Source organism: Microtus oregoni, unplaced genomic scaffold (assembly GCF_018167655.1).
Source record: "Microtus oregoni isolate MIOR12 unplaced genomic scaffold, Mior012 000001F_ref0000356, whole genome shotgun sequence".
NCBI lineage: Eukaryota > Metazoa > Chordata > Mammalia > Rodentia > Cricetidae > Microtus > Microtus oregoni.
Genome location: NW_024543060.1, coordinates 80048317 through 80070472, shown reverse-complemented (window position 1 = coordinate 80070472; position 22156 = coordinate 80048317). Strand labels below are relative to the sequence as shown.

The 22156-nt window shown below is 34.9% G+C and overlaps 1 protein-coding gene across 2 annotated transcripts in view; it reads right to left on the bottom strand.

Moving 5' to 3' along the window:
- The window catches only part of Tmtc3 (transmembrane O-mannosyltransferase targeting cadherins 3), a 40680-nt gene that overhangs the window by 4550 nt on the left and 13974 nt on the right, over nucleotides 1–22156 (bottom strand). Inside the window, exons 5-14 of one of the 2 annotated variants that reach the window (XM_041671886.1) lie at nucleotides 21483–21598; nucleotides 20872–21044; nucleotides 16413–16665; nucleotides 14435–14583; nucleotides 12612–12732; nucleotides 10076–10187; nucleotides 4431–4534; nucleotides 2949–3118; nucleotides 1374–1600; nucleotides 321–389 (exon numbers count right to left, since the gene is read on the bottom strand). In XM_041671886.1, the coding sequence (XP_041527820.1) occupies nucleotides 340–389; nucleotides 1374–1600; nucleotides 2949–3118; nucleotides 4431–4534; nucleotides 10076–10187; nucleotides 12612–12732; nucleotides 14435–14583; nucleotides 16413–16665; nucleotides 20872–21044; nucleotides 21483–21598 (1475 nt within the window). In that variant the 3' untranslated portion in view covers nucleotides 321–339. The remainder of the gene's footprint in view (nucleotides 1–320; nucleotides 390–1373; nucleotides 1601–2948; nucleotides 3119–4430; nucleotides 4535–10075; nucleotides 10188–12611; nucleotides 12733–14434; nucleotides 14584–16412; nucleotides 16666–20871; nucleotides 21045–21482; nucleotides 21599–22156) is intronic. The other variant, XM_041671878.1, reaches the window with a different exon arrangement.

The following is a 22156-nucleotide window of genomic DNA, read 5'->3' as shown; positions in this document are numbered from 1 at the left end:
TAGTATAAAACTATGAGGTTTTGAAAAACAAACACTGAAATAAGTTTTCAATGTTCTTCATGTTCATACATTTAGATGAGAGCTTGTGTTGGATAATGAGTGACTTTCATAATTACTAGGATTCTAAAATACTTGTTTTCAAATTTGTACTTATTAAATATCAAACAAAGACTTCCTTATATTGTTTTAATTGACTGAATGATTAATAAAGAAAATCTGAAAATAAATCAATAGGATCAGCTCTTAGACGAGTTACTGTCTATTAGCTATATCAATTTTGAGTACTGACTAAGTCCTTCTGGCCTAATTCTCTAGCTTACCAAATAGAAGATTGAGACATCAAAGTCCATTTAAGTTACAAAAAGTTCTAATTTTATGTTTCTTTACTTCTGTAAAAGTTTAAAGAAATACATTCAACACATACAGAATATATAAAGGAGTGATTTTCAACATAAAATTGTTATTATAAATCATTTATGCTATCTTATGAAGAAAAATATCCCTAGATAAAATATGGTTCAAAGACAGATCTATTGTGATTGATCTTAGTTTACTAAATTAGAGGAAATACAAGAAATTACAATAACATTCGAAAAACAAACTAAATATATATAAAAATTGTGTTTGAAAAAAAATGACCCCTAAAGGGAACCACATTATTAGAAAGTTTGGCCTTGTTAGGGTAATTGTGACTGTGTTGGAGGAAGTGGGCTTTGAGATCTCCTATGTTTAAGTTACACCAAGTGTCACAGTTTACTTCAAGATGCAGAACTCTCAGCTCCTTCCCTAGGACCATGCCTGCCTGCTTGCACCATGTTTCCTGCCATGATGATAATGGATTAAACCTCTGAAACCGTAAGCTACACAAATTAAATGTTTTCCTTTATAAAAGTTGCTGTGGTCATGATGTCTCTTCACAGCAAGAGAAACTCTAACCACCATAAAGATACACAAAGAACTTTCTTGAATGGTAGAATAAACTAACATGAGATTAAATATATGATAATGACCTGGGATCCTCGAATATGGTCACAAACCACCCCCCCTCACAACTGCTGCACTATTTGGACTGTATACTTACTATACAAGAAGTTTTATTATGATTATATAAATAAAATAATATTGTACACGAGTTAGGTGCTAGTTGCTAGAGTATATGAAAAGTTTTAACACCCTCTAGAAAAATGAGCAAGAAATACTGTCACATACGCTGTTTGTGTCACTTGGAAGGACTTTATGTCAAGGATTTTCAATATCACTATAAGTTGTCTGATGTACACAACTTTATTATGATTTGCCTTTCTGAAAATGTTTGTTATGGCTTTTGCTATATTCTAATTGACTAACGATAGACATAGTTTCAGGAAACTTACCCGATTCTTGCATTAAAATAGCAGAATTGAATAGTGCTAGTTTATGTTTGGGATTTAGTTCCAAAGCCTGATTAAAGTTCTTCAGAGCTTCATTTGGTTCTTTAAGTTCAATATAAACAATTGCCAAGTTGTACCAGAGATCTGCGTTGTTTCTGTCCAGCTCTAGCGCTTTAAGGTATGCCTCTTTTGCTTTGAGAGGTTTATTCATTTTTAAAAGCAGCTCTCCCCTGCGGTAAGTAAACAGACAAGGTTTGCTTACAGTCGTACTAGGCCACTTCATAAATACCACTTTGGACTAGATTTAAGCCTTCCCACACAATGGCTTTATTTTCTTTTACCTTATATTCTTAAAAAGTCTCTGTTAAAAAATCACTCTGTGAAACTAGTCTCAAATCTGAACTCTTATATATTTTAATACTATATAAAAAAAGTGCATATCTGACTTGGGATGACAACTGTAGAGAAGTAATCAAGGCAGGGTGACAGAAAATGTGTTCAAAAATGAATCATAGAAGGGAGACAACTAACTGCATAACAACATAGCAGCTAGCTACAGTGGCAGATTAGTCAATCAGACGATACTGAAACACCTGAAAAAATATGACAGTTACTAGGAATTTGGGGTCTTTAAATCTAAGTCTTAGAAATCTCTCTTCGTATATTATATTAACTTAGTCTCCTTTAAAGTACACTTCTAAATGACTATTTAAAAAAAAAAAAGAATTTCTGCAGGCAGATCTCTGTGAGTTCGAGGCCAGCCTGGTCTTCTACAAGAACAGGAACCAAAAGCTATGGAGAAACCCTGTCTAGAAAATAAAAAAAAAAAAAAAAATAAAAAAAGATTTTCCCAAATGGTTGGTTTGGAGAGTACTTATGCCACCTGCAGGTCACTTTCAGGAACACACGAGACTTGGCCAGGTTATCTATAGTCTTTCCAGTATGGTTCCATTTTGAGTTAGAGAACTTAAAAAAGTCATTTTGCTTAAAATTTGTGAGGTTATTTTCATTAAGATGGATACAGCAACTTCTGGGCACGAGACCAAGGTGTTATTTTTATGCAGAGATCACTGAGGGTCTTTATGGAATAAACTGAAAGCTGGATATGGCAAAAAAAAATTCCAGTTTAGGAATTGATTTTAATCTTTTAACCTCAAAAAGTTAAATTCAGAATATACTTTCCTCAGAGAAACAATGATATAAATTAGGATGATCTTCAGGGTTAATATATAAAACAAAGTTGAACACACAGTGTCTCTTAAGTATAAAGGTAATAACAGTTATAAGCTAATATACAAAAATATTAACATGATATCAGTTTTTTCCTTTACTGTCAACCAAGAAGTCTGCTTTGTGGTAAAGGTGACAGTGACAGAGACCGATTGACACTGACTGCTAATGTCCACAAGACACAAACGGACCTAATGAGTAGCTAATTCGACAACTCCTTCAGCTAGTGTAATGATTCCCTCGTCAATTTCAAACTACTTAAGTCTGACTGGTAATTTTGTTGAAACATACATGTAGACAGATATAACTTCAATTTTACAGTGCTGATGCTAAAGTCAACTATGATACCTGCTAATGTAAGCCTGCTTGAAGTCCGGCCTCATGCTTATTGCCTGTCGATAGAGCTGATCTGCCTCCTCCAGGCGGGACTCATTTGCTCGGATGAGGTTGGCCAGATTGATATACACATTTAGGTGATTTGGGGCAATTCTGGCTGCATATTTTTTACCAGGGATAATCTGTTTAAGAGAAAAACATGTTTGTATGTTTGATAGTACAGTTGCAAATAAAATAACAAGTAAGTTCTCCTACTGGCTCCCTTCAAATAACACAGAACCTAAGGTTGGGCTGATATAACAAAACAAACCATAAAAATACAAAAAGCAAGCAGGGCATGGTTGCACATGCCTTTAATCCCATCACTAGAGAGGCAAATGGATTTCTGGGAGTTAGAGGCCAGCTTATCTACACAGAGAGCCCATCATAAACAAAACTAAGCAAAGCAACAGCATCAACAAAAAAACCCAAAGGGAAGCAAACACTTAGAAGTACCTAAAAATATAAATACATTTTTTGAAACTGAAAGACTTATATTGTTTTCATTTGTGCCAGCTATGGATTTTCCTGGCTTTCTGCTTACACTTCTCTTATATTAAGTCAGATAAATCAGAGCTTTAACAGGTCAGGGTCTCGTACTCTCCAACACAAGATAGAACCCATTTCCATCCAGCTCTGTTAGCTCTAGTGCTGTCAAGAAAGTTATTTCTTGGCTGCAACAATAGGGCGGCTAGCCTTATTTCAGAGTCATGCTAAAACCTCACTTGTTTTGTAAAGTTAAGAGGTAAAATGCTATTTGGGTGTTGAGAAGCATAATTCTATTACATATGGACTTGAGAAAAATAAAAAGATTACATGATGTCAAAAAAAAGTAAAATGCTCTAACTGAAATTCCAGTATTATACACGGTATAAATATGGATCTTTTGTACCATATATCCAATGACCTTACACCCGTACCTGCAAAACTGGTTAGCACAACAAAGCAGCGGAGGCGGGAGTAGCTGCTGTTTTTTTTTTTTTGAATTTTTTTATTGATTATGTATACAGTGTTCTGGGCACCAGATCTCATTATAGATGGGTGTGAGCCATCATATGGTTGCTGGGAATTGAACTCAGGACCTCCGAAACAGCAGTCAGTTCTCTTAACCTCTGAGCCATCTCTCCAGCCCGAGTAGCTGCTGTTTTACCACTTGTTTTAATTTCTCCGACAGAAGCAATCCTGAACTCACTGTTTAGAGTACACAAATACAATTCTCTTCATTTGGTCAACTATGGCAATTTATAATCATCATCAGATATTTAAGTTCTAAGACTCAGCATTTACATGTGAACTATACAAAGCATTTAAAAAAAATCAATGGAGCAAGAAATTATGACTAGTGAGGAACAGAAGACCAAGAGATATACTATAGTTTAATATCAATGAATTAAGTACTTAAGAATAGGTAATTCGTAGTCCTATGGACATGATGCAGTAAATAAGGTAACTTACTTGAGGCATTAGTGATTTAGCCAACATATAAGATTCTTCTGCTTCTCTAGTTCTGTTTAAATTTTTGTAAGTTCTTCCTACATTCATGTGGGCACCAATATCATCTAAAACAGAACAAAACAAAACACAGCATTTATTGACAAATATACTAGGCAGTTTTCATTATAGCTGTTGAGAAGGTAGGTCGTCAGCAACAAGTAAGAGAATGGGCAAGCAGACTGGCCCTGCTCTTTCTGAAGTTCTGAAACAACCTGTAGAACTCCCAACTGACAGCACTCATGGAACACTACACAGTGACTCAGAGTACTGCAAAGACACAAAACCCAGGAAACTCGGGAAACTTCGACCACATCTTTGAGGGTGAAGGAAGAGAGATAAAGACAAGGAACTTTCCTCACTACATTCTACTACAGAATACCACAAACAACGTTTTATTTCCTTAATCTCACGATTTTGAGAAAATACAGCTCAACTCTGTAAGTGAAAATGATCTTGGTAATTCCTATAATTAGGACATGGGTTTAATTATAAATAACACATGTGCACCATGTTAGAGTTACAGCTAAGAAATGAAAAAACTTGTAATTAAAAGAAAATTTTGTGCATGTGATCAGAGTGGAATATTAGGTTGGTAGGTTGATAAAAGATGTTATGGCTGTTCTTTTTAAAATGATGATACATGCGAATTAAAGAAAACTTATGATGTTTCTAATACCAGAATGTCAAGAATTTCTATCTCATTTCCTGATATGGAAAATAAAATTGAAAGACCCCCACAGTATAGACAAACAGCTAAGCAGCAGCAATGCCAGGCTTAAACTTTGGAGCAACACAAGTAACATTAGAGCAGGGAAGTTCGACTTGAGAACAAGGGCGGAGAAGCCAGGCAAGATATCTGCGGTCAGCCGGTCAGCCATCTGGCCCCAAGCGATAAGGAACCCGCAGCTGGCCTGCTCTAATGAGAACATCCCGTTTGCTTAGGGAAACAGGAGGCCTATAGTCAGCACATGTGCCCAACTTAGAATATCAGTAATTCACAGAAGAGACAACTCCCCCTATGAAAGATCCCAGCTTAGCTGCTGTAACGTCATTTCACAAAGCTTTTGACGAACGACTGTAAGTGCAGAGTAAGGTCAGGGTCCCTGGCTGCAAAACAGGATATTTATATCCATAGATTCGGACAGGACATCAATTAACAGGATATCTGTTCCCATACATCTGTGCTGGGAGAGGAAAAACCACCTGTGCCCCTTGCCCCATTCCAACTGACCACTAACGATGCATTTGCTTCTGTAATCTGCTTCTGCTGCCCTCTTTCCTATAAAAAGACCTTCCCCCAGTCTGCAGGCGCGCTTGTCTCTGGAGAGACTAAGTCGCCCCAGGTACCTGTGTACTGAATAAAGCCTCTTGCTATTTGCATCCGAAGAGTGACTCGCTGTTCCTTGGGAGGGTCTCCTCAGCCTGAAAGACTGCCCACCACTGGGGTCTTTCAAAATGAATAGTAAATTTATTTAGAGGGCATATAAATATGCATCTTCAAGAAAGATGAGGACTAATTACACAATAGTTTAAGAAAGACATAAGCCTAATAATTATTTCAAAGGTTTTGAATAAAGATGAAGGGAAGGAAGACCTTCAATCAAACAGCTTTTACTCAACACCAATATCTAACAGACATGACACGGTTTCAATTATGATTGCTACTTGCCTGCAATACCGATGATTTTGCAATTGTGGAACAGTAGTTTTCTGAGTGCAACTCCCAGGACACATAGGGGCCAAGCATATATACCTTGGGCATTCCCCTAGGAGGAGAGTAACAGTCCTAAGATCTTGCTATGTGATGTTCATTATGTTTCAACTGAGTGTACTCTATAAAAATTGCCAGGAGTAAGTTTTGAGAACTGGATGTTCCTAACAATTTTGCTTCTGTCCTGAAGTGCAAATAATCCAACAATCTGTGAATATATAAATGAATGGACAAAGTCGTAATAGCCACATGAAGAAGTGTTACTCAGCCAAACAAAAATATTTTTTAAAATTTATGAACATTGATGAGTATCAAAATAATTACAGCAAGAAATACTGAAAAAAATAGGTCTATAGAGGATGATTTTGTCCATATACAATTTGAGAAAAAAAACAAAGAAATATATAACAATTAAAAGCAATTCTGTTTTATTTGTTAGAAAATATTATAAAAGGATAGAAAGATTTGGGAGACTGAAGGATATTTCCATTATCTTGGTGGCAATGGTCTTATGGATACAAATACATAAAAACATGAAAACTTAAATTTCTAAAGAATTGTTTTTTGTTTTTTTTGGCAGCCAGCACTCCTCAAAATTACCTTCAATGATTTATACTTACAAAAAATTTTAATTCCTCAAGAACCATTCTCTAGTTATTAATTCTAATTTCTATGACTTTTATGTTTTCTATTTTAACTATAAATTCTAAGTATTTAAAAACACATGAATACTCACAAATATTTTGTTGTGTATTTATATGTATTTTTTACATATCTTTTATACCTTACAATAAATATGTATCTTTGGTATATTTTGAGCTGGCTAATCAAAACAACTGAGAACCCTATAAATTAAACTCACAGAACCCTGTTCTCCTTTTAGCCTTCCAACCTGGCGTAAACTGGTTCTGGACTGTGAGTCAAACAAAGGTCATGTATACAGGCTTTGTGCTCTTGAGAAGTAGTGGAACATTTAAGAGATAACTAGTCGAAGATATTAGGTCAGTGCAGGTATGCCATGAAGAGAATATTTGAACTTAGGTCCTTTCCTGTTCTTCTCTTTGCTCTCTGGTTCTCATGAGGTGTGCAGCCTCTTCTGCTGTAAGCTGTCTTATGAGTACTGTCTACCCAAAGGCTCAACGCAATTATCAAGTCACCTAAAAGTTTCTCTGTATTCAAGTATTCAATCCAGCAATGGAAGCAGGAATAGTCACTGTGCCCCACACTTGTAAATTATCTTCTCATTTCCTAGTTGCATTGAAAACAATGTATTTATTTATATAGCTTATATTTACCTACAATATTATCAAGGGCTAGACACTGGCCTAAGGTTTTTAAAATGAGTATTTAACCATATACTATACCAAAAGAGACTTGATTACTTTTCAAAATTTAGTATGTAGAAAATTTGTGATTGAACTCATTTTTATATAAGATCTATTTGATATCAGGTTCTAAGCATTTTTTTTTTAAACGTAGCTCAGTCTATCCGCATTTGTAAATATATGTATTTCACAAGTGCCTTAATCGGCTGAGGCCTCTCCTGGCCTATTAGTCTTCAAAGCCTCAAGTTCTTGATCTTTCTGTTGCCCAGTCTCCTAAGTGCTGACATTGTAGGCCCATGGTACCATAACTTGTTTCAGAGTCTAAGCTTTTAACCACCAAACAATTGCCTCTTTTAGCTGGCCTTGGTCATTCTGTCACTTTCGGTAGTATCTAGTAATGTCATAAAATAACATTAGTCTACCTGCCAAGTGACTATGACTATAGTCACATAGGAAGAAGACAAAAAACACATTATAAATGTTGTTTGTATTCAGTGTTTTCAAGTCTATGTGCTTATCCAAAAGAAACTATAAAATGATGTTGATCATCTATCATCCTAGCCAATGGCTTATTAAACCTACTTTAGAACATGTTGATGGTGAAGACATATTTGAGCTATATATATAGGATGTAAGCTTACAATAGAAATAGTGAAAAGCGAAGGGGGAGTTACTTAAGACTGAGTGCTTCCCCTGAAACATCTGTGATACAGTACACCACTCACATAAGAAAACACACCACTCAAAAAATCTCACACACGCACTTGATTTAGTGGCTACAAAAATAATGAAACAGAAATCACTACTCCAACACAGAGGTGAGAAAGACAAAAGTGAGGAGGCTTCAACCTTAAGTCTTTGTTAAAGAAGTGATAACTTGAGCTGGCAAGATGGCTCGTTTGTAAAGGAACCCAGCAGGCCTGGCACCCTGAATTCTTTCCCTTGCACAAGACTGAAGGAGAGAACTGACTCTCCTGGTTGTTGCGTGACTGCCACAGCTCGTGTGCACAAACATGCAATGCAGCAAAGAAGTTTTTAAGAAGATAAAGATTCTGGAATAAAAATCTAAGACTTCAAAAAGAATTGAATTAGATTTACTACATTTAATGCATTTTGCTTGTGTACAGGAAAATAAAATGATCCCAGTGTAAAACATGAATTAGATGCTTATGTTGCTATAAGGAAGCTCCCTATCTTCAATGAACCAGTATTTCAAACATACTAAGAACGAAATTAGTAAATATAAGACAAGAAATAAGTGTGTGTATGTATCTTGCAGGAAATATACGAAAGAAAATTAAGGGGTCTACAATTAAGTGCTTTTGCTTAGCTAGAAGGGAAGATGTTTGGAAAAGAGGCCATAGGAAACAGGTTATAAAAGACAAGTATTGTACATAACAGAATAACATTATGGTAGAAGACAGAAGGGAAAAGAAAGGGAATACATTCTGTGTTCAAAGCACACAATTTTACAAAACATGGAAATATGAGGCAGTGCCAACCACTGACCCATTCATAGTTAGTATGTGAGGATCATTCTGTGTATCTTTGAATGGGATGGAATGATGCTATCTGGTGGTATTGGTAGTTGGATATAACATATGGTAAAACAATTCTGCATACTTGAAATGTCAGTAGCACTCTTCTGAAAATTACTGCGGATCCAGACATATGCTATTCAGATACCAACATTTCTTCAGATATATTTGATCTTGTCACTTTCCTCCCATCCCTTTAGAATCAATTTATATTATAAACATCAATCCCTTAGCCTTTGTTCCTTAGTAAAGCACATTGAAAAGAATTCTAAGCCTTAGTAACGGAGTAATTCATGCCTACAAGATAGATCATCACCTTAGCTGGAAAGAGGAGAAAACCATTTAACTACATCAACAGATTTAATTTTCAGTTATTACTAATCTCAAGCAGGGTGCTAATGCTGTTTGGCAACTAATGTTTTTCTAACTGCCTAGCTCTGCTTCATGTGGATAAATTATGAGATTACAAAACTGTACAATTTTATAAAATGTACAATTTCAGGATATATATAAATCCGCACCAAAATATCACTAGAATAAGGTCTCTAGATTTAAATGCACACTGTAGTGTGTGAAGCACCATCTACATGACCAGTTTGCATTCTCTCCTTTCATACATCTCAAACAGTCCTTTCCTTCCCTGTCTACTGGTGATTTTACTTTTTCACTGTGGAAACAGAAGCACACAGAAGGCGATTTCAGGCTATCCCCCACTCTTTACTCAGCTGCATCAGTTCTTTTCTCAACTGCCCTGAATACACTGGACATCTGCCTTGTTTCTCCCACGAAATGAAGCTGTCGTTCTGTCACCTTCTTTTTGCCTAGCACCACAGCTTTTAATTTCCAACACCCTTTAATTTTCTCTTCCTACGCTGTCTTCATAATTCTTCTTCTACTCCCTTGAACTCAGCTTAATCAACTGCACGTCTCCCAATGCACGTAATGTATACATTAGTGCAATCTAACAACTACAATTTTAATACAGCCTTAGAAAATAAGCTACTCTGCAATTTATTAGCGAATACTGTTTACCTGGCTGAACATGGGTAGCTTGCAAGAAGTATTTCAAGGCTCTCTCAAAGTTTTTCTCATTTTCCAGAGCATGGCCCACATTATTCCATAATTTGGCATTGTTTTTATTCACCTTAAACACAAGTGAAACAGAATGAGTTATAATCAGAAAAATAACACCAACACCCAAAATCCAAAACACTCCAGTTCATAGACATTTGTTCAAACTATTGGGAAAGGAATGCTTTATGGAAATACTCCTAGAAATGAGACAAAAGACTATACAATCTCCCTGTCCTCTAACATATTATAAAACCACAGCAGCTTGACTTCATTTATGTATTAGAAATGTTCCCCAACTTTTATTTGAATAGAGCATAATCCTGTTTGAAAACAAACACTGCAGTAGTATTTCTATTTTGTTTAGGAGAGAAGGTACTAGAATATAAGGATATACTTTAGAATGGACATTTTTTAGACTGAACATATTTAAAACTATTTACATAGTTTACTATGGAAACAGAAATGCTGAGATGAAACTTGTGAGATCCATGTGTGTGCTTAGAGTTTACATGGGTAGAGCATGATACATGGCCAAAGGAGTAGTGCAGTGGCTGCAATGTAGGCTTTATTCAATGTTCTGAGAGTAAAGGCAAGCAAAATTCATAGTAATTATGGATACCATTAATATACAAAATTTATGGACTAATAGTATGGTAATGATGCTTCAATTACCTACACAGCTAGGAGGAAAGTAAAACTGCATGGTACAGGAAGAATCTTCCAATCTTAGGTAGATGTTATATAAAGATATCTCATAGGCTACTTATATGTTATTTGTGTTTTAATAAACAAAGCTTGCCTGAAGATCACGGGGCAAAGCAGCCACACTAGTCAGACATAGTCAGCCATACAGGCCAGGGAGTGGTGGCGCACACCTTTAATCCCAACAGTCACACTAGTTAGCCATCGAGGCCGGGCGGTGGTGGTGCACGCCTTTAATCACTAGAGAGGAATATAATATGGGAAGAGACACGTCTCAGGCTCAGTCTCATTCTGAGGATTAGTGGAGGCAGGATCAACCAATTCGTTCTGAGGTAGATGTAAGAGCCAGTGGCTGGTCATTTTGCTTATCTGATCTTTAGCTTGAACCCCAATTCCTGTCTCCGGGTTTTTATGATCTGTGCAACAGCTACTAGAATAAGGCAGATAACTCAGTAAAGCTAAGTAAGGGAAACTAAAGAAGATGTCAAAAGGAGGAGTTGTTGGAGTGGCTGAGCAATTTAAAGCATGGGTTGCATTCACAGGACTTCAGTTTGGTACCTAGCACTCACATCAGGCTGTTAACTGCCTGAGACTCCAGCTTCGGGAAAACCCAACCCCTCTAGCCTTAGTGAGCATCTGAACTTACATGTCCACACCCACATACAAACATCTGCACATATATATATACAATTAACAAAAAACAAAGAATCAAGATTTGGAAAGGATAAAAGACGAGCTTGGGGGGGGGGAGGATTTTATTTTTAAATAAAATTCTGTCTACCAGCTCCGTTCCCAATAGTGCTGAGCCTTCATACAGTAGGCTGGCACTTTTGTTATGTATTTCATTTCACTGAATTAATAATGCATTGATTATAGAACTCATTATTTTACATACCATTAGCAACAAAGTCACTAATTAACTCTGAGATGTCATATGCTATGTGACAATGGTCTGGTACCATGTAAAGATTTGTCACTTGTATTGTTTTAATAAAACGTTGATAGGTCAGTAGCCAGGCAGGAAGTACAGGCGGGGCAACAAGAACAGGAGAATTCTGGAAAGAGGAGAGGCTCAGTCTGTAGTTATTACCCAGAACAAGAAGAAGCAAGATGAGAGTGCCTCACTGATAAAGATACCAAGCCATGTGGCTAACACAGACAAGAATTATAAGTTACTGTAAGATATAAGAGTTAATAAGAAAGCCTGAGCTGCTAGGCCAACAAGTTTATAATTAATGTAGGCCTCTGTGTGTTTCTTTGGGACTGAACGGCTGTGTGACTGGGCCGGAGAGAAACCACAGTCAACTGTCATATCCTATACTATCTTGCTATTAAGATATTAAACAGTAAAACTGTGCACCCATGAACTAAGATAATATGGTTTTATATTTTAATTTTGTTTTTGATTTTTGAGATAGGGTTTCTCTGTAGCTTTGGAGCCTGTCCTAAAACTCGCTCTGTAGACCAGGTTGGCCTCAAACTCACAAAGATCCACCTGCCTCTGCCTCCCGAGTGCTGGAATGAAAGGCGTGCACAAACCCCACCTGGCTCTATTTTTAAAAATTTTATCATGTGACCTTCACGTGAATTTTGTATACCATTCCTAGAACTACTTATATATTCTTTAGAAATATAATTAAATAGCACCTAGGGAGTTGGTTAAGGTATGTACTATATAAGAACAATTTATTGCTTCTTGGCTAAAGTGGAATTTATTGTCTGCCTAAAAATATAGTAAAAAATCGGTTTCACAAAAACATATGTTCCTGTCATCTGAATAATAATACTTCACCTTTAATGCTGACATAAATAATGAATATTCAGACTCCCAGTCCCAATTCCTATGGAGTGTTTTCAAGGCATGGGTTAATATCACCATAGACAAACAAATCCAAGAGAGCTTTTTCAATACACTGTTCAAAAGATATAAGAAGAAAAAATACTGTCAATCATCACCGAAGGCATTTTACATCTTAGAAGAGGCAACAAACATGTTAGATATTTCCAAATTATCATTTTGAATTCATTCTAATGACTTCAACAGTTAGAGAGCACAACACTCACAAATTAAATGTTATGATTATGGGCTTCCAATTGAGTCTTCACTAGATTTTATTCATTCTTTGGGTCTTGAAGATCTATTACAAAATTCCGAAATGACAGCAAAGTCCGAGGCAAACATTTGTATAGAACCTACACAACTTTTCATATATTAGAAACAATATTTAATGACTATGCAAGAGTTTAAAGTCTACACACATATGGAACAAATGCAAATTTTTACTAATATATTGCTTTTCTATTCTCTGAATATTTTTATTTACACTTTTAGGTCAGAACTGTCTATTAAAAAACAGAGGAAAACCTATAAAATAGACACAGATCCCCAAACTCTTGGCTGTTAACGTCTAATAATTCACTTACAACAGGATGATTACTTCAATCTCTATTATCTAACTTAGTTAATATTTTGAGTGTCTGTCTTTGGATCTCTAATATGGTTCAATATCTTGCATTTTGACAGATTCACTCATGCAGAACAAGATAATATGGATCAGATACTATCACTGTAAGAATTACAATGTAAATTATAATAAACACTGCTGTTTACAAGCTGTGTGACTTCAAGCAGTTCAGGTAACTAGTATGAGCTTCAATTTTTACATATGCAAAGGAGGATAGGTGTGTTAAAGAGAAAATAATTCTAAATGTCTATTGTCTATCACAAATATCATTAGCACGTAATAGGTACTAAAAACTGGCAGTGGTAATGACTGGATACATTGGTAGAAATTACAAGAAAGATTTGGTAAACATGGATGAAAATTGTGAAACCAAATAAGAAAGTCTACAGAGTACATGTTTGTCAAAAGAGGCTAGATGCAAAATGCAGAAAAAAATGGAAATATTCAGAGTAGATATAGTAGGAAGAGTATGAGCTAGAACTTACATGAGATAATTAGAAGGGAAAAGTTTATAAAACCCATGGAAATAATTTTTAAATAAAAGTCTTGACTGGATATAAGGGGAAGTAATACATAAGAGGTATTAAGAGTGGTGTAGACAGAGTCAGCTGTAAATCAAAATTTAGTATCATATTAATATTATTTGAATACTAAAAATTTGCTTGATATATTTTATTGATATACTAAATGAACACAACCCCTATGATTATGCTAGTTTTTAAGTATACTGTTCTTTAACTGTTAAAGCAACATGGAAACCCACATTATTTTATAATGAAGATGGTGACAGGAAATTATGAATGCCTGCTAAACCCATTTTATATACATTAAGAACTCAATATGATTCTAATAGGATGAAGATATCTTAGTCACTGCATATCAAAGTGCTTGAGTTTCAATAACAGTCTCACTGTCTTCAACTGGGTATGACTCAGTTTGTCATCTTGGACTATAATATAAATTATACAGGAAACACCACGTGACCAGGTAGCGAAGAGCTTTTCTAACTTCAGTTACAGCTACCAAGATGAAAAGACTAAAAGTACAGCTTATAAAACTGAATTACATACAGACTAAAATAATAAAATTAAATTTTAATGTATTTCATTCTAAATTTAATAATCATCAGATGAACTAGGATTTAATTTACCTTTTATTTGAAATTTTTTGCCACCCATGAGCCACTAAAATACAGAAGCCCATGCTAGGAACATACAGTACTCGCTCGGCAACAACAAATCCAACAGGAAAGAAAAGATTTGAGGCAGGAATAAACGGTAATGCCATTAAACAAAGTGCCTAGAATGAAAAAGAAGATAGAGAGTATATTAAATTAAAAAATACACACATGACAAACAATAAAAGGTTTTTTAATTTATTTTGAGTAAATGAGTTTGTAGAATATTTAAGATGCTAACATCATGAATACTGAACATAAAGGTCACACATGGGTAGTAATAAACATCAGTGTGTACCTAAGCAAGGTATGAGGCACGGTTTTTGAATCACAGAACTTTGTGAGATTGCCTAAGGACTTTGTGAATCATCATTTGAAATTAAACCCTGTACTTTTTACAGCATTAGACATATGAAAAACATAATTAGCAATATTTCATTTGTTCTCTGAGAAATACAACTTTTAGTATAAGTTTACTACAAAGGTTCACTTAATTATATTAGAAATCACTTTTTAAAAGTGATTTCTACATAACGTAGTCTGCACACCTACATCTAAACACGCTGCCTCTGGAACCTTGGGTACCACTGTGTAATCTGTCCCCATTTATTCCATCCCTGACACATAAGACAACTCTGGGATGGAACTTTTAGAGTTATGGTTCCAGTACTTGCTTGAAAGCCACTTAATATTTCAACCAAATAATCTTGAAATCACAAAGTCAATCTGTCAGTGATTATCTGTTTCTAAAAAGTCCCACAACACAAATGAAATGCTTTTTAAATATCAAGCAATGGTCTATTTGATATGAACTAACTCTCATTTTCTCATGTTCCAATAAAACCGCTTCAGTGATAGTTCATCAAATCTAACACTTTCAAATTTACCTTTTTTTTTTTTGAGTCTGTCTCCTATCTAGATTGTTTTATAGGATTCAGAGTCCAGGGGTAATTCAGCTTCTTTTACTCAGCTACATTTCTAGGAGGTACATTTCTAGGAAAGAATTAACATTAAGAACTGCACAGCACCCATTAAGAGTGTCCTCTATGTGACTTGAATGATACTAAGCAGCAACTGATGGAGAACTGGTAAAAGCCTTGTTGAGACAGGCCTCTGTCAGGTTTTGGCCTCCACCCCCAATACTCAACCATCTATCCTCTGGTTTCAATTAGCACCTCCAGACTAAGGAAAAGTCTAAGTGAGGCCTAAGCATTTCTTCTGAACTTCAAAGGACTGTTCAAAAACTCCAGTAGGATGTTTTCAAGATATAACTTCACATGTTTTAAGAATCTTTTTCCTACACTCTGCATTCTTTCAAATTCTTTTTCTGTATGTTATCCATTTGTCACAAGTTTCTCAAACAGTAAACTCTCTGGAAACAAGGACATTAAAACTCTTCTCACCACAGTATCAGGTAAACAGGTCGCAATCATAAATTTATACTGAACAAGTAGTTAATGTTAAGGAGGAAGTTATTAAAATGTATACATACACAAAAATTATTTTGAAATAACCAGAGGTCTCTGAACATAGTCCCACTTAGGGAGTAATTAAAATCTTGCTAATAAAACTTAAAATCTATATTACTTTTAGTTGTGCATTGCATGACATTATTCGCAAGGCCAGGGAAACAAGTATACAATATAACCATTTTTTAAAATGTGAATAAGAAATGTAGAAAAAGAAAATGAATGGCAAAGGCATTTGACTGTGATTTGTTTCTATCAAATTAGAAAAAAATATTATTAGCTGTTTTATATAGCTAATTATGAATGCTAAGATATACCTGCAGATTAATTATTAATTTAATTAATAATTTATATAAGGACAATCTAACATATGTTCATAAGTTGAGAAATATACTTCTAGGAGTATACGCTGGATAAATTATAGATAATGTCAAATGTAACCAACTGAATGCAACATTATTTGAGAAGTTAAGATCTCTTACCATTAGAACAGTCTTCGAGGAATCACCAGGATATCGGAGACTGAATATTCCCAAAGCCCCCAGAAAGCAAAAGAAAGCGAAAGTGGCAAGGTTTCGGATATCTAGAAATGATTCTATAAGTGGTATTGTCCCCATGGTCCAGTCACAGCAGAGCTCCGAGGGATTCAACAGAAGCCAAGCATTCACAGGAAGGAGGTAGTTAAAAGTTAGCTGTCTTGTAGGGGTTGGGCTTACAGCAGCTGGGTTATCAAACCTGCATAAATAACAACAAAAAAGCATTTAAAATGTTTTCCCCCAGTGCTGAAGACTGACTGAATAACAGGCCAGCATTCTATACTGAGCTACATCCCAGCTGTTGTTTTCTTGAGACACCATTACTGCTTAATATAACTCATGCTAACCTTGAACTCAGGATTCTCCTGTCTTAGTTTTTCAAGTATGGCGATTACATATGCATATACTAAATACATAGCAAACAGCAGCTCCAATTTTAAATGTTTTGGGCTTTGATTTTTTATATTTTTTAATTTGTGGAGAAAGAAAGGGAGAAAGAGAAGGAATCAGATTGAGGGTATATGCATGGCACTACCATACATGGGGGACGTCAGAGGGACAACCTTTGACTTGGTTCTCTTTTTCCATCATGTGGGCGCCTGAGAACAAAACTATAGTTCTAAATTTTAGTGGCAAGTGCCTTTACCCACTGAGCAAGCTCAGCAGTCCCAAACTCCACTTTTTAAATACAAATTTTACTTATTAAATATATAAAAAGAATATACAATTACTTTACGTGCAATACTCTTAAATAAGAGAATAAATACACTGGGGCTCTGCAGTTAGGAATGCTCTTGTAGAGACTTAAATTCAGTTCCCAATGCTGGCAGCTTACAACTGCCTACAACTCTTAACTCCAGGGTAATTAACATTTCTTTTGGCCTCTGCTTATTTCTGCACATATGTGGTACATGCATAAATACAGTAAAAATAAATCTTTTTTAAGAATAAAAATGTGTTATAGGTACCTCAGAATCTTACTATCTGACTCAAAATCTCAAACTGCCTAAGTTAAATGTCTAGGTGATGGAGATGGTATTTCAGGTGAAACACTTGAAGAGAAACCAGGTCAGTGCTTTTCAGTAATTACTAGAATAATCCAGACATGAATATAACATTCAGACAGAGCCTGGAAAAGTACTTTCATTAAATCATGACCTTCAAATTAAAGGCCATAAACAAGTTGTATGAGATTCAGATTTATTTGTTGTATGGAAGCTTCTAGCATATATAACAATGTTATCCTGTATGAATCAAAGTTTAGGACTAAATACTAATAACAATTATGATTCCTAGGAAAAATTTGTCCTTGTCTTTTCACTGCAGACAAATCTGTATCACTTAGGACTTTCTTCCTGCTTTGAAACAAAACTGAAAGTCACAATTCTAACACAAAGTATTTAGCATGGAAGCCCACTCAGCATTCTGTGTTCTCATTTTTCTCCTAGTAAATACCAAAATGCCCATATTTAGTTTTCTCCAAATCATGAGATATTGACTATGAATTTAATTACTAGTCTAATTTTTGCAAATTAAGTAAAATTTAAAAAATAAGTAAATTACAAAGAATATGCTTACATATTTGGTTTTAAATCCAAATACTAAATTTAAATGACTATATTTCCATATATTCCTTAAGAAACCAGTTAGTTGTTTTAAAACAAATTAAGTAGCAATCTCTATCCTATTTGAGTAGATTTATTTTGGAAACTATGAAATGGTTGAGAAGAACATCAATACTGCTTGAGCAGTGTCATTTAGAACTTTCGCAGTTGATTACACAGAGAGTCAGATCTGAACTTGAAGCTTTCTCCTCCGTGAGAAAACACTACTCATTTTAAAAACTGAACAGATTATTTGATTTAAGGAATTAATGTTTAAACAAACCAAACCATAAAATCAATTTCTCAGGGTCATATAATTTATAAGCACATCTTTAAAAGTTTTTACTTTGAAAAATATATTTATACTCAGTATGAACCAAATAGACACACTCATATAACACAAATACAAACAATTTTTCAGAATGACTGGTAAAAAGAGCAAAATTATTAAAACTAAAAGTAAGAAAAATATAATTCAACTTGTTTCCAATCCCTAACTGAGTCTAGTTGAGCAAGGATAGACTCAGGTAAAAGATAAGCTGAAATTATTTCTTGAAAACAGCAACAACAGCAACAAAAAAATGCTGAGAATAACTAATTACAGGAAAATACTAAAGTGTCATAGAATAATCTGAAACTTTTTTGTATAATCCATGCTTATAATGCATTTTGAATCCGAATAAGAATTTATTTTTTTCTAGCCAGAACTTGTAATGTACTATGTACAAAATGTCACTATGTGGTTGGTTTTTCCCCTCCTCAATTACTTTATGTAATACCAGTTACTTAAAATTATGGGGGACTAGCATAAATTTCATTTTAAATTTTAACTATAATTAAGTGGGAAACGGTTAACGTTACAGCAGGCAACCATGGAATGCAGATTCTAACTTCTTAAGATCGTCACACTAGAGTGGGCACTAGGTCCAATGACTTAGTGCCCTTTACAAGGTGAAGGCAAACAGGTACATAGGCAAGGCTACATAAAAATGCTATATAAAATAAAAGTTGTATGAGGAAGCTACAAGTCAGGGAACAAAAGGGACAGCCAGCAACCACCAGAAGCTAGGCATGTTGATTCTAGGTTATCTAGTTTGCAGTTGTTCCAGTTGTTACAGCAAAGCTAATAGTCAGGAAAGAATGTCTTAATAAAAATCAGAGATAAAATCTATTATTAAAAAATGTCTGGAGAATAGTTACTTAGTGGTTGGCTAGAAATTTTCATAGTTTACTTCTAAGATAGAGTAACCAGAAAGCTCTTGTGAAGCAAAGTAATTCCTATCGTAAGATTCCACAATTAAAATTTAAAAGCAAAAATTAAAATGTAACACAATCTTTTGAAGCCAGTCTGGTCTACAAGAGCTAGTTCCAAGGCAGACACCAGCTATGCAGAAAAACTGTCTTGAAAAACAAACAAACAAACAAAGATAACACTACTTTAAAGAACTGAAATATACCCCAGAACAAACTTCAAGAGGAGTCATGGGAATATATCAATGTACTCTTAATGCTTTGCTTTCATTTAAAAATTATCAGGTATATGACTAATAAATACAACTCATAATGACAAGAAAATTTGCACAACAAAAACAGACCAAAAAGAATCATACACACTAAAACATACAATTAGAGGCCACAGAACACAAAAGCACATGTAAAACTAATGAGACATAAGAAAGGCGTGTCTGAGTGTAGAAATGAAACAAAATACATTATTTCTTAAAAATTTCAGTCTTTAAAGGCAAAGCATACCAGAGGACAGTAAAGTCAACTTTGGAGCGGCTCATGGGCATAGCTGAGATAACATTCTCTACTGAGTACAAGTATTTTCAGAAGCACAAGTGAAAGAAATAGAGTTCTAGAAACAAATGTTGAAGGAATTTGTTGCTGATAGCAACATGTCAAATAAAATCCTCCATGGAAAAGTAATAATGGCATAGCAGGAAAATGTTGATATAGCAATGCAATAAGAAGCACTGTAAATAACACTGCAATTTAATATAAAGGACTTATCTTAAATTCTTCCAAAGTTAAACATTCCAAGCAAAAACGTCTACCCAAGGAAGCTGTATGTAAGTATCTTTGGAAGACAGACATAGAGATGAGACAAAGAGAAAATCCTAACACTGTAGATTGACATTACTTATATCAACAACTATATTCAAAGCCAATGGATAAAACTCCCCATCAAAAGATCTGAAAGACAAGAAAGACTAATTTACATATATTCTTTAAGAAATCTTCTTCACTAAGGCAGGGAGACAGGTAAACAGTAAAGTGCTAGAAAATTATATATTATATTACACGTTCATTAACAGAAAACAGTTAACATCTGAGCAGATGATTATTAGGGATTACTAGGCATTAACACAGCCCATTTCATAGTGATAAAGGGCTTAGTTCATCAAGATATCACAATTTTAAATGTTTCAGAGCGTTAAAAACACATGAATTAAAAATTACCAGAATTGCATGAAGAAATAGACAAATTTACAAGTCTAGTTAGAGACCTGAACACTTTTCTCTCCACATTACTTGGTAAAGCAAACAAAAATCACTCACGATATGAACACAACACTATTATGATCTTTACTGTGGAGTTTTCATGCACAACTATAAACATATAGACCAGAAATAATGTTTATTCTAAGCAGTATATGTAATTTTATGAGTATATTGATATCTCAGTAAAGCTGTTGAAAAATTAAATAGAAACTAAAGACCTTCTGGAACATTTATGATGACCTAAAATCTAATTATTAAAAAACAATGGAAAAAAGCTAAAGCGAACAATTTCATACCTGGTAAACACTGGGAGCTGGGACTGAATAACTTGGACTCTGATCACGACAAGCAATAATGTACTGACCATCAGGACAATGAGTTTTATGAGTGTCTGCAGCATAGAAACGGGAATACTGCCCTTTCCACGGAGGAACTGTCCGGCAACTGTACATAATAACGGCAAAGTATACTGAAAAGAAAACCAGTTTCAGTGACAGACACCAATAACGCACTAATTCTAAACCTACGCAGTTAGACCCAAAGTGAGAAGAACTGTGAAATGATGTGGTACAATTTGGGGAACTGATAACACTGAGACCAGTCTGGGTACTCTGGCAAACATTGAGCTATGGTGTCACAGGATCCCTGGAACTTCCACAAATTGTAGAAAAGATCCTAGTCCTTCAACCATGAAGATGTCATAATACTGTAATAATTTTTTGGTGGGCAAGAGGGTAAAATATAGTTATTTCTTATAAATTTTGCTACTATTATAGTAAGCAGAATGTTTTATTTTTTATTTTTTTTAAGCAGAATGTTTTATATGTAATGACATATTTAGAGAATCAGGTTTAAAATCGTTTAGCTAGGATAAAAAAGAAAATAAAAACTCCCATTTTTTCCTTACCCCTTGGGCCACAAACACTTCATACACACAACAAATACCGACGACTGTTATTCCTTGTTCTTTACACAGTGTTGCAACAGCCACTAAAAGCACCGTCAGTGCAATCGGGGTCCACGCTGCAATTAAGAAGAGGAAAAAATGAACCTATCCAAAAGTTTTAGAGTGTCACAAAAGTGTATTTTAAATTATTCTTATAACTTTCTCTCAAACTTTTTTCTTATTGACCAATACTTTATATTTTATAATATATTTAAACTGTGCACCTTTTACACTATTTTGTTCAAACAAAATATCAAGATGCATAATTTAACCTAAAGAGTTTTGTGGAGATAAAAAAACATCTAGGGTAATACCAACTTTTAAAATAAGGATAAACTTGGATAAATTAACAGGACTGAACATGGTAATTAGTGAACAGTCAACCAGAAATGAAGACAAATTTTCTGGAATTATACAGGTCTTAGCGACGATAGGAAAATGGGGCGGTAAGGAACGGAACACTTTCAGTTTTGGTGCTAGGAGTGTAAAGAAAATGGTATACAAGTTTCTTAAAAATTAGTAACAGGGGTGAGCTGTCCCAGGCAGCGAGGAGCCCGCACAACCCTGTCCGGTGCCACTGTCATGACCTGAGGGCCAGCTCTCCCACTTGCCACAGGTGGCAGAGGGGGGAGCAT